Below are 13,729 nucleotides of genomic sequence, written 5' to 3' on the forward strand. Positions count from 1 at the left end.
ATTCATGAGCAAGAAAGGAAACAAAATGTGTTAAACATAATAACTCCAAGTTGTAAGATATTAATAATATCTACACAGCACAAACTTCAGAGAGAATAAAAAAGGTCGATTTTCTTTTGATCCATTGGGCTAAACTAGAATGGGCAGAAATGTCTAAATATAAGATTTCAGCTAAGCATAAGAAGAAAAATTCAAATATCGCAAGTAGAATTGTTCAGACTTTTACTATTTTGCTGTAAATGTCTTACATACTTCCATTGGGTTGCTCCAATCCTTTCCTCTAGACAACAGAAAATAAACCTCCTATAATTTCTGTGTACCACTACTGGAGAAATGTGGTGCGTTAATATCCTTCCTAAAATCTGAAGTCAAGAACATATGCAACTTAGTTTAAAAAAGCTGAACATTTTTCAATATGCTAACTTTTTAATGTAGTCCAAGAATGTTTTAAGCAACTCAATTTATGGCCCGCTAGGAGATCTAGATTATTCCATATTTCCAATTGTCAAGTCAATCTCCTTCATCTTATGTTCCTTTGATTTTATTTACTTGGTACCTCAATACTGGACTTTACATTGAATTTCATCAAGTATTCTTCCTTGTTGCTAGTTATTGTTTTATTTTTGCTTTGTGTTTTAGGCAGACTTAATAACTACTTCATTCACTCTCATCCAAATAATTCACAAAAATGATGAATGCCATAAGGATTAAGAAGACACTTTCGCTATCAAGATCTGCCTCCAAAATGACACAAACATTAATGAACACTTTTTAAATATGTCTCTGCTATGAACTGAAAATGTGAATATTAGGATTATAAGCTTAATAATAAAGACTCTTTCAAGTCAAACTTAGCTTCTGGTGAAGATCTAGAAACGACTGTGTTGTTTCACAGAAATAATTTGCTACTGTTTTCTTCCAAAATTATGAGGATTTTTGATGATGTTGAAATTTCCAGGTGCAAATAATAATACTGGACGTTCCTAGCCAACTGCCCATCCAATATAAGCTACGGTAAGATCAGTAATGGCCTTGAGGTAAAACTTGAATTAAGAGCATCCCTGAGAAATACCAGTATTTTTTACTGAAAACAAGCAGGAAAAAATATGTTTTACATATTATTGACAATGCTTTCAAATATTTCTCTACAGGAACAGTTGCTGTTCTTGCCAAATCAAAAACAGTTACAAAAATGGGGGGTGTTCATGTTCATCAAGAAAAAATAATAAATGATGGTAAATAGGTGGAGTATTTACGTCCCAATTTTCACAGATTCTGGATTTTGGAAAAAGGAAGCCACTACATAAGCAATTGCAGAATTACCCCAAATGTTGTAATGACCTCGAATAAAGCTATCTTCTCTCCAAGAAAGTAACCTTAGGTACTGTTCACAGCAGCAGCAATCATTTTGTGAATACTAACTTTTGCATCAGTACTGACAAAATAGAAAGATAGCCAAGTTACAGTTGTTAGGGAGTATATCTCATTGATTTCAATGGGAGTAGTTTCTGAGTAAACATAATTTGAGAATGTAAAAAATCATTTCCATGACAGAAGATATTTTAAGGCTCTTCAAACCTCAACTACATACATTGGGAATAGATAAAATTGTTTATTTTCACCATTTGCAATATAATTATGTACATGCCTATTTAGGTATACATTTCATAGATTCCTTTTATTTTAATGGGTTACATTTTATCTGCAACCTTAACCAGCATTAGCCCACAACAGTTTTAAACAATTGTTTCAAAAAAAGCAAATCCAATTCGCAACTAAACTTACAGTCCTTTTGAAATTCTGCAGAGACATTTCATTATAATTTTTAAGATAGTAATTAACACTAAACCAGTGTTAATGTCTATGTTAACAGCCTGTTCATACTTTTAAGATTATGGCTTGCCCAACTAATAACTACTTGTAGAGTTTCCTCCTAAATTTTAAAGTCAGGGAGAGAGAAAGAGGGAAAAAGCATACCCTTAATAGTTTCCCTCCTGACCAGTATGCACAAATAAGCATGGAATCTGGTAAATGTACAATTTCCTTAAGTTGCAGGATCAATTTAAGGATCAACTTGCCTTTATTTTTTGAAATGCCACTAATCCTTCTCCGTAATTCAAGTAACTCAAGGTACATAACAATAAATTCTCCACTGATAACTTCAGCTTGCCATTCATTTCCTTTTCTTGCTTTGTCTAAAGACATTTCTTTCAAAAAAACACTTACCCGTGATCAATTTTAAGGAAAAGACCCGAGAAGGGCAACGAACTAAGCGTACGCTACGGAGTGGTTGTAATTCCTCAAAGGCGTAAACGAAATTATCAGTGGCATTTAGAAATCCTGGGAGGAGAGAGATTCCCGAATCGACTTCCAGTGAGCCAAGCTCTCGCGGTTCGTTCCCAGGAGCGCAGGAAGGAAAAGTAAACAATCCCATCCCACCAGGCCGAGTCGCCTCTTAAAACCTTCCTCGCTGACCGCGGTCCCCGCACCTCCAGGCTAACCGAAAGGCGGATGCGAGGGCGACCGAGCAGGTGCTCTCCTTCCCCCCAAACCGCGACCCTTGGGACACGAGCCCTTGCAAGGAAAGCGGCTTGGGAAGGAACGCCTCCCTGGAGCTGCCCTGAGCCGCTCCCCCGACTTTTCCCGGGACGCTTCCGCGAAGTTCCTCGGCCAACAAAAAAAAGCCTCCGTCTCAACCGGCGCCGCAGCAACCGACCCCACGGCAGGCCCCAACCCTGCTCCCAAGTGGCGCAGGGGCCGCGAAGGGGCACCGCCGGCTCCGGCTCCCCCAACTGCCTGCCGGAATCTCGCCGCTTTCCCTGCTGTTGTAGCGAGAGACTTCGCCCTCCGAGCCCTCCAACAAAAGACTGCCCCCTCCCGAGCAAAGCGGCCCCTACCCAGAAACTTTCCACGAAGTACTCCATGACCATCTCGCCGACTCGGCCCGGCTCCTTCCGTCACCGGGGGCCTCTCTCGGAAAGAGGAAACAGTCTCGGAACGCCGCCCTTTCCCTCACGGCACAACCACGACTCCCTCCGCCCGCCTCACTCCCTCTCCCGAATCCAGGCAGGCAGACGCATGCGCAGACGCCAGATGGCCGGTCAAGGCGCAGGCACCAAAGTTCGAAACAACATAAACGCTGGAACGCGCCTGGCCGTCTGTTCCCCCCCCCCCCAGCCCGCCCCGGGAAGGGATTGAGCAGGCGCGCTAAGGCGGGCGGGATTGTGGAAGGGTAAAGCCGAGAGCCGCGGAGTGTTTACGGTATCGGGATTTGGGGGATTGCAAGTCTGGTCGAAAGGGGGCGCAGGCCCCGGGGTCCTGCTAGGATGGATGGAGAAGACGAGATAGAACCCAAACATTCAAAGTCCCCCTCCCCTCCCCAGTCAAGCTGATTCCTTGTTAGTGGGTTACAGGCATAAACCTGGCTGTGGCCTTTTCAAACATTGCCTGCTAGGAAGATACACTATAGCAGTGTTTCTCAACCTTGACAATTTTAAGGCATGTGGACTTCAACTCCTAGAATTCCACAGCCAGCAATGCTGGCTGTGGAATTCTGGGAGTTGAAGCCCACATGCCTTAAAATTGTCAAGGTTGAGAAACACTGCACTTATAGTGTCGTGATTTCTAGTTCACTTTGTCCGAAGAGCTAAATAGTTGTGCAAGTGAATTTAGCACAGGTCATAATTTACTAGGTTGTGATGATGCAGAAGATGAACACAGCTCACAGGATTACGTTAATAGAAACATAATATTCCTCTTATTGTATTTAACAAAATTTGACTGGAGTCCCGACATAGTTTTTTTTCCTTTGTAATATAGGTAGCCCTTGACTTACAACCACAATTGAGCCCGAAATTTCTGTTGCTAAGTGAGACATTTAAGTGAGTTTTGCCCCGTTTTATGATCTTTCTTCCCAGTTATGCAAATAACTGCTGTTGTTAAATTAGTAACATGGTTATTAAGTGAATCTGGCTTCCCCATTGACTTTGCTTGTGAAAAGATAGCAAATGGGGATCACATAACTATGCGACATTACAATTGTCATAAATGTGAGTCTGCCAAGAATCTAAATTTTGATCACGTGATCATGGGGATGCTGCAATGGTGGTAACGGTGAAAAATGGTCGTAGGCAGAGGTGGGATTTAGCCGGTTTGCACCAGTTGGGTATAACCGATACCTAATTTTTTGTTGAGTTCGGCGAACCGGTTATGATAAATAACTCGGAGGATAAAGTTTTCCGGAACACATCTGCTTTTCGTACAACTTCCAGGCAGGAAAAAAAACCCTCTCCAAAAGTTCAAGAGAGGAGCGACGGAAACCAAATGGTCACTAAAAGAAATTGCAACTATACATACAATTTTACTTCATCTTTCCTTTGCTTTACAGAATTGTGAAAGTTGTAAAAGTAAGGATTGAGTTATTTTCTCATCAATATGGTAACTGAATTATTGCTAAATGAGGACAACTACAGTATTTAGGGCAATGGTTAACAATTCCATACTACTTAGATCTCTGGGGCAGCGAAGATTTCAGTTGATTTCCAAGCGCTGACAATAGTATCCACTAAAAGAATGATCTCTGTAATTGAGAAGTTTCTGTTTAATTCCTGTTTTCCAGCACTTCCTGGGACAGTACTTTAGGGGAGTACCCTTTTACCAAACTTAATAGGAGAGAACAATTATTATACATTATTTCTTCTGCAAAAGCAGATCAGGGTTGGTTAAACCAAGGTAAAAAGTTAAATTGCACACTTACCGTTTACTGAGAGAAGGCAGCTGAAATGAACACATTTCAATTATACCGTAAAAGGTTGAAGTAGAGATTAAACAAACACCTTATTGATAGTCAATCTTGCAGGGAGGAAGTGATTATTCTGTTGGTTTTTATTTTCATACAGGCCCCAGGCTATTAAGCCATGAGGGAGGGCAGAGATGGAGAAGCCTTCAATTATTATTTTTAGGGCAGAGGTGTGCCTATGTTGAACAAGGATTTTGTTATTTGGTTAGGAGGAATACTCTTAGTGCTGGTTCTGTCCTCGATACAGGAGTTTTCCTTGGTCTCAATTTATAATGTTAATAGATGTACGCGTCACTGTCTATCTTTTTGGGTAAGCAATATTAAACAAAGAACAAAAAGAAATAGACAAAAGTGTAAGATAAAAGGAAATACAGGTAGTTCTTGACTTACAGAATAATGAAACAAACTTTTTGAAAAAGCCTGGGAGGGTTAGCTAATTGAAGGGGGGAGAGATGTTCTTTACTATAGTGTCCTTTTTGTTTTATACAAAATCAGAAATAGTACATGCTTTTCAAGAGTATATGAGTAGTTTATTCTAGAATATATTTTTCTTAATCAAGATTAAGAGCCTGTTTACTAAATTGCAATCTTTTCATATCACATTAACACAAAACATATTGGGCCATATACCTTTTGTCTCTAGTTCCCCACATTTTGTTATTTCATAAAATCTTCTACAGACTTACCATTGCACTTGCCAATGAGCTGTCGCTCAAATGTAGAATGCTGTAACTGTTTCTTGTAGTTCTCATTCACTCTCTCGTTCTTTGTCAGATGCACTTGTTTATTGCCTTACTATACTTCAAGAAAATATTACCTACCTGATTTTTATTTCATTCTTTGCTCTAAAACTAGTTCCACCATTTGGAAATTAAATTTTGCCTCTAACATGACTGCTGGTTTCATAGGTCTTTGTTTTCCACAAATCTGAGGCCAATTCGTAACATTCTTGAGGTTTTCATCAAATCATGCTAGGTGGGTGAAGTTTTTGCTCTTTCCACCCCACATTATTACTCTATTTTGAAATTTTGAGCTCAATTCTCTTTTATATTTCAATATACTTTAGGAGATATTCATTTTAATCCATTATTTTCTTGTGTGAGGTCATTACCTCCTGATTATGAAAAAATTATAATCTTTTCATATAGCGCGTGGGTGTCAAACTGCCGGCCCATGGGCCGGACGCGTCACGCGGAAGTTGCGCCCACCCCATTGCCGGCAATGGCAAAACAGTCCCGATATGTTGCGCGATATCACGAGTTTTGACATGTCTGATATAGCGCATCTACATTTCCTTCACACTACACATAAAGAAACATGCTCTACCACTAAAATAAGAGTTTTAGCATAAACAACTATTTTTACAATTAATGAAAGATCACACTGGTTGTAAAATAATTGCAGTCAACACTGAAATTAGAATTATTTCTTTTTGTTGGAAAGAAACATTTTTAATATTATCTCATTCTTGCATCATCTTATAGGACAATTATCACATGCCAGAGATTAGGGACCGTTTGTGCAAGATCTAGCACTGAAAGGAAATGCCCACCAAATACCCATATTCAGAACAGGTCTTTCTGTTCTTTACAATGCACTTAAAATAACCAGCCTTTGCAATTATTCTTGCTTAGGACCTTGTTTTTCCTATGTGTGATACCCATAAAGAAAATCTGAAATTTTGAAATTATGTCTAAAAATGATGCACTAAGTGAATACTCAGTGATTTCTACCATTTCTAGAGCAGTGGTTTTAAAATGTGTTCCCTCAATGTGTAAATTATATAGAGTTTTTGTTCTTATTGCTTAGTAAAATGATCAGCAGTGATGCACATTGCATAGATCAGAGACAACTGTTGCTATTTTAAATCTGACATTTGTGTGATAGCTTGTTTTATGGATACACAAGGAACTGAAGAAAACTACTGTATAACTTGTCTCATGCCCTATTTAATTTCTTTGGTACTAATGCTCTTAATCACTATTTCCGTGGCATTTGATGTAAAGACTGATAAGTTAAAAAAAAAAATAGATTGACATTCCAGAGGATAAGTGTTACCGATTAGTGGGAGAAATAAAAATTCTACCTTCCCATGTATAGATATAGAAGAGGTGTACGGATACAGAAGAGTAGTGCATTTACTCATTTTCTTTAAATATATATTCCTTTAAGCTATCATCAGTTGATTTTTAAGGGAGATGTTTTTAACTTGAAAAGCATACTGTAGATACAACCCTTTTTGCACTGTATACTCAGTATTCTGTTCAAATTTTATTCGTCTGTAAAAGAGCATAATATACTGAAAACCATGGTTATATCATGCTTGTATTTCCCTAGATTCATCTGCTATTGTGTCTATTGTTACTCATATCCCATCTGTACAATACTCTGCACTGCCAGCCCCAACTGCCAATCTATTAAACCCTAACAGGCTTCCATAAGCTTGTTTATATATCCTGCTACACCAATTTCCAGTTTAAATTATTCTGATTGCCTTTTGCTGAATTGCATTATTATTAAGCAAAGTAAGAAGATTAATAGACATTCCTAGTTCAGATTTTTCTTTGGATAGAGCACTTTCAAAATCAGTTACCACATTTCATATTTAAAAGCCAGCAGAAATCAAGAATGTAGACAAGCAGTTCATAGAATAAAAACTGGTCTGCTGATACAAAACTTTAATGTTCAGTATAATTACATCACCAATATTTTAAAGGATTTTTTTGGTGCTATATGTATTTTCTCTATGATGTCTTTACACTGTTAGCTTTTGTAGCTTGAAACAAAGATACAAAAACCCTGATATACTAGGTAGTTATTTGATTATTTTCACTTGCATGTATTTTAATGTGTGCATCTCTGGTAATTTTTTCATTTGTAAGTTACAAATGAGAAGATGTGCTTTTATGTATCCACTGATTTCCATCTAAACCGGTTTTGCAAACTAGACTTAATATTATCCCCAATATTCCTGGATATGCCTATCTCAGATTTCATTCCTCTCACTGCCTATTAAAAAGATTTAGCCTTATATCCCAATTTCTAAATAATTTATCTATTCATCAACCAAGACCATAGAGCAGCGGTTCTCAACCTATGGGTCGCGACCCCATTTGGGGTCGATCGACCATTTCACGGGGTCGCCAAGCAAGGCTGTCTGCCATTTTTTTCCCCTTTTCTGGCAGGTGCCTTACCTCCCTTGAGCTGGGCCAGCTGATGGTCGGCCTGCTCCGTCTCTGCCGCTTGCCAGCTACGCCTCGGCCGGCGCAGGGGGCAAAACCACGCATGCGCGGCGCTCCCGGGCAGGGAAAGTCCTCGATTTACGACCGGTTGGGGGTCGCGGCATTAAAAAGGTTGAGAACCACTGCCATAGAGTCTTGTAAGGATTACTGTTTAAGGTACTCTGGATTTTTTTTTTTATTAAAATATTCAGGAAAGGTCTATTAAAGAGGATCATCTGGCAGGATCCAGGTTGCATACATACACCCTTTGTAACATCATTCCTCCAGATTCTGGATTGGCCCTAATCCTCTTTTGATTTTAGGAAGCCACTGAAGACAAGGCTTTGCCATTGGCACTGGTGGAGAGTTTTTGCAATGGCTGTGCTGAATTTACACATTTTGCCACTGATCATAGTTATTGAAGGTTTTACAATTTATTTTTTCTTGTTTTTAACTGCTGTGAACCACTCAGTTACTTAGGTGAGATGAGTGGCTGTCCAAATGGAATAAATAAAAATTAAATAGTACTGCAGTGTATTTTGTATATTTATGTAAATGGCTAGGAAAACTTAATAGTTTGATAATCAGAAGATCAGATTATGTACAATATTGCCAATGTATTTTCAGATTCAAACCCAGATGCTAGCTTGGATCTATAACATGACTTGGATCGTGTTACCTTAGGAAGTGCCAAAGCGGATATGCAATCTGTGATAACTGAAGAGCACTTTATAAATTGCAATTTATTGGGAAGCCAGACCAGAAATGGAACCTTATTTTTTGAAATAGAACCATTTTTGAAATGCCTTTAAAGATCTGTGAAAAGCCAAACTTTGGACATTCTCCACCTTCTTTTATAGCTCAGAATTCTTTATATGCTTGTGCTGTTTTTTTAAGTTTATGTTAGTTACTTAAGACAATAAATGTGCAATTCTTCCTTAGAGTTATCCTAAAGCTTTTATTTTTGCAAGTGTTGTATTAAATTCAACTATGACAAAAACCCAGTGACTTCATTTAAGTCACTTCTTATCATCCAAGAAATGCCACTGTCTTGATGCCAGATATTAACCATGGCAACATTTCTCTGTTGCAAATATAAATAAAATATATTAATTTAGTAATTTAATATTCAGTTGGAAAATAAGTCTGTTCAGATCCTAAAATAGAAATTCAATTCATATTAAATTGTGTAAAAAGGCACATCTCAAAACCTAGTTGATTTTGCCTATTTGCTGCTACAAAGCCAAAGAAAAAGCAATGTGTATATATATTTAAACATAGTATTCTATGTTAATTAAATCTTTTAAAATGTTTTTTTCCTGTAGCCAATAATTTCTTCCCAAATATCAAGACAAACTGGAAGCTACATAAATGAATAATTCAATTAAAACAAATCAGTTTTCAATGGCTCCTTCTCTTTTCATTAAGAATCAGAGTGCAGCATCTATTTAAACAAATTTTATTAACATAATCAAGCAGTGATTAACATTCACATCTATTATCACATCATACAAATGTAAATACAAAATTACTACATTACAATATATATTCTCTGCATGATCCAAAATATTTGGTGGCCCCAAAAATTCTTTAGAATTCAGCAGCTTATCAAAAATTGAAATCATATTGTGTTTAAAATGAAGCTTTGTTGGCAGAGGCAGACAAGAAAAATCAACTTAATAAAGTTTGAGAAGTTGCTGAAGGATATGTTTGAAGGGAATATTCTAACACATATGGAAAACACATCCAATTTAATGCTTCCAAGCAAAACTCATACAACCTAAGTTGTCAGCAGAAAGATCTGGCTACTTTATTATTTTAACTACTGTTAGTAATCCAATTCAAATAAACAACCGTATGACAAAGTTGATTAGGAGAAAAAGTGTAGTATCTTTAGGGGAAAGACGACAAAAATGTGTCATCCAAAATGTTTTAAATGTACATACAAAAAAGTAGTACTGATTCTAAAATGAACTGTCGCACAAGAATCAAGTTATTAGGTTGGAAAAGTTAGGGAAATACCATATCATCAATACTACAATTAATTTGCAGTTTAACTATCTTGTTTAAAAGTGCATCTATCGGGCAAAATAAGATTGAATAATTACTTTAATATAACCATTAAAGTTTCTCTGTTAGGTTTTCACTCAGTCTCTTAGTGATGAAACTACACTGTATGCCCTTATTAAAATTTCAGTCAGGACCGCCTAAACACTGATTTGATTTGACAAGTAAATATAAAGAGTATAGCTTAAACTGCAGACATTTTTAATTAAGAACATCAGAAAGTGCAGTATTAAACTGTATTAAAATGTCAAATTGTTAATCTAATCACCGCAAAATCAAAATATCCTAAAGAGCCAAATGCTTACCACAGTAAAACATACATATTAAATAGCAATGTTAATTTAAGAGATTACTGCTTGGCATATAGTAGTTTACAGCAGAAAAAAGGATATTTTTTGTGTTTATTCTCTAGGCATTCATTATTCCAAAAAAGCCTAGGCTACTTAGATATGAACATATTCCAGATCATAATCTCGTTTGTTTTACATCAGAAACATAACTTTGCACTGCACAATATAAAGTCTTTTTTACGGTGATAATTGGGTACTATTCATACAGATGCACTCATCTCTTAAAAAGAATGTTATACATCCTTGTTAATACATTCAATATGAATAAAATAAGCAATTGCTGTCCCATAGTAACTCAATTTAGATATGAAAGTTTAAGACATTAGGCAATTCTATATGAACAACAAACTGGTACTCTTATGAAATAAGCCTCTATCTAAACAAAAGGGTACAAGATTATTTACCTGAGATAAAACTAGTGTGAATTATTTCTTATCTAAATAACAGAAATTTCAGCTTTGGAAATCCTCTTACAATAGTATAAATCTAAATTACACAGTATTTATGTAGCTTAAATACTTCAATGCCAATGCTAAAGAAAAAAGTATCACAGTGTCAATATTGTTTATTACAAAAGTAACATTACTTTAAAAAAATCTATTGGCTATGTATTTTATGAATATTACCATGACTTCATCTTCAGCATGGCAATAAACCAAGACTACAGTCCTAAGCATACTTACTTGGAAATGAGTCCTCTGAAATGTATAGTACTTCAAATTAAATACCATTAAACACTGAAATCTAGATCAAAGACCCGATTTCTACATACCAGCTTAGAAAAAAAAATAAACATTTTACAAAATGTTATCCATTCCCCTTCAATTGAAAGAAATGCAAGAAAGACCATAGGTAAGATTTTTTTCCCCTTAATAGTCACAAACTCAACAATCAAAAACTCTTTCTACATTAGCCAAGTTGAACTGCAAAGGAGATACTTTTATTTATATTTTTTTTAAATATACTTTCTGTTACCAACTTAGGTTGATCAGCAGCTTTGTTCATTGTTAGAATCCTTCAAAAAGCAAAGGGGCCTTCAACATGAAAACAAAGCCATATATAAAACAGTAAACACTGACCTCCTGAGGTTCCTACAACAAAAATATTCAAGTAGAAAATCTACATCACTTAGCAGCGGCTATTTCTGTAGTTTAGCACACTAAGCACTTATTCACTGTGTAAGGAGCAGATTTAGTTAAGCCGTGCCTGTAGCATGCCAAGAGGCAGAGAACACTGGAATGTAACAAAGACAAACATACAATTCTACAGAATAACATTCAATCAACATTCAAAATTGTCAAGAATACACAAAAAGAATTAAGATGTTTTATATATCCCATGATGCAATATATTTGATTTACAACTTAGTGTTGTATTAGAATTCTTACTTCAAATTCTATACCAAGCAGCTTCTGCAAGTATATTGTAATTTTACTGACTATGAATATGGTTTGCTATGAAGCCTTAATTTGTTAATTCTAACTGCAGTATTGCTTTGTTATTTTTCTGCGAAATCAGCTACATTACAATAAAAGTCACATCCCTTTATATTAACCCATGTAATAAAATTATCTCTCCTATATAAGTAGCTTCTATGCACGAAACTTTAATGTTATCGGCAACTACAGTTCACCTACACAAGGGCCAAAATAAATAAAATTTTGTCTTTGAGAATTCCATGTAGAAATGTAAACTCTTGCCAAAAGGCAAGTTCTGGCCTTAATAAATGTTAAAATTTACTTTCTTTGGAATTCGTATATACTTCCTTGATTGAAAAAGCTACAGCAAAGGTCAGCTGAAAGTTCTGGCTTTCAATACAAGAAGTTAGTTAGTTGAAAGTAGATCACTATATGTAATTTTATTCCAGTGGTTTTAATGGCATAGTAGCATAAACCTGTTCATAGACGTTTATACAGGACATATTGTAATAAATCATTTTCAAACATATTTGACCCCAATGAAATTTACAAAGGAAAAAAGGAATGTATAGGACTTGTGCATGCTCCCATGCATTAAAAAAAGCCTGAAATAAGATTTCATAAATTCACACTCATACAAGGTTGGTGTTCAGTGCAATGGCTAAATCGTACAATAGACCTTAAAAAGAATCAAAATCATACAGTCATTCTCTACAAAACGGTTATCCAGTATATATTTTTTCAATGTAAAGATGAGAAGCTAAAATGTAAGGCGGTTGTTATGGCTTTTCTTTTCTTTTTTTGCACAGATTATTAATTTTGCAGCACTTAAGGGAAAATGGAAAAGTGTGGCTTTATCTCTGACCAGCAGAGTTATTGTCTTTCCATTTTTCCTTTATCATCATGGGATACTCTTTATGCAGTCTAAATTAATCACACTTTCACTTTTATAGTAACACAAAATCAAGTGTACCAGTTAGATTTTCACATTCACAGTACATAAGAAAATACACATGGAAAGAAAAGTAAAAGGTAAACTTAACAAGGATTTATTCACAGAAATACAAGCAAATAGAAAAGGGAAGCAGAAAAGCTAAACAAATGAAATGAAAAGGATCCAAACGAACATTCACTCTGTAGCTTTTTACCTGCACCCTTTTGTGGTCTAAGACACAATGGGCCCCCAACATGCGCTGACACCGTGTAGATACCCTGCTTTACATATACTAACTTATGCATCTCTTAAGATCATGCTTTATGGAGGAGAGAACAATAAAATATGTTGGGTGTGAATAAACACTGAAATGTAGCAATCATGTCATCAATTTTCTACAATTGTCTTAGGCATCAACTAACATTTATGTAACCTTTAACAGGTCTTACCTTATAACTCATTTTAGAAGATTTGATAAAAATCACTAATAGTATAACCATGCAGAAAGCACATCACACTGACAGCACAGAGGCAATATTTCGCACAGCTATATCTGCTTTCCACATTGTGCAGGTTACACATTACAATATCAATCATATTCCTAAGAGATCCTAAAAATTATTTTGAGGCCTAATTGTCACTACAGTATTTTATACTTATATCTTAATAAAAATAAAATCCACAGAATTTTAAAGGAATTTTAAATGCAGGGTTATACTGCACGAATTGGTAAACTGCAACACAAAACTGGCGCAAGGTAAGTAATGTTTACCACTCTCACTCCTTGATGCAAGCATGCTACTTTCCCACTAAAAATATGCTTGATCACTATGACCCAAAATGCATGCCCGAACCTTAAACTGCACATTAAGAATTATGCCTTACTCTAGAAATTAAATCTAATGAAGCACAACCATCAAATCATATCTACTACCATTTAA

General features: G+C 36.0%; 1 protein-coding gene across 1 annotated transcript in view; it reads right to left on the minus strand.

Annotated features, from left to right (window-relative positions):
* The window catches only part of FCHO2 (FCH domain only 2), a 68,896-nt gene extending 65,845 nt beyond the window's left edge, over nucleotides 1-3,051 (minus strand). Inside the window, exon 1 of the mRNA XM_015819426.1 lies at nucleotides 2,898-3,051. Within this exon, the coding sequence (XP_015674912.1) occupies nucleotides 2,898-2,930 (33 nt within the window). The 5' untranslated portion in view covers nucleotides 2,931-3,051. The remainder of the gene's footprint in view (nucleotides 1-2,897) is intronic.
* Between the last annotated feature and the right edge of the window lie 10,678 nt (nucleotides 3,052-13,729).

The sequence above is a fragment of the Protobothrops mucrosquamatus genome, unplaced genomic scaffold, assembly GCF_001527695.2.
Source record: "Protobothrops mucrosquamatus isolate PMUCROS unplaced genomic scaffold, P.Mucros_1.0 scaffold919, whole genome shotgun sequence".
In the NCBI taxonomy this organism is placed as follows: domain Eukaryota; kingdom Metazoa; phylum Chordata; class Lepidosauria; order Squamata; family Viperidae; genus Protobothrops; species Protobothrops mucrosquamatus.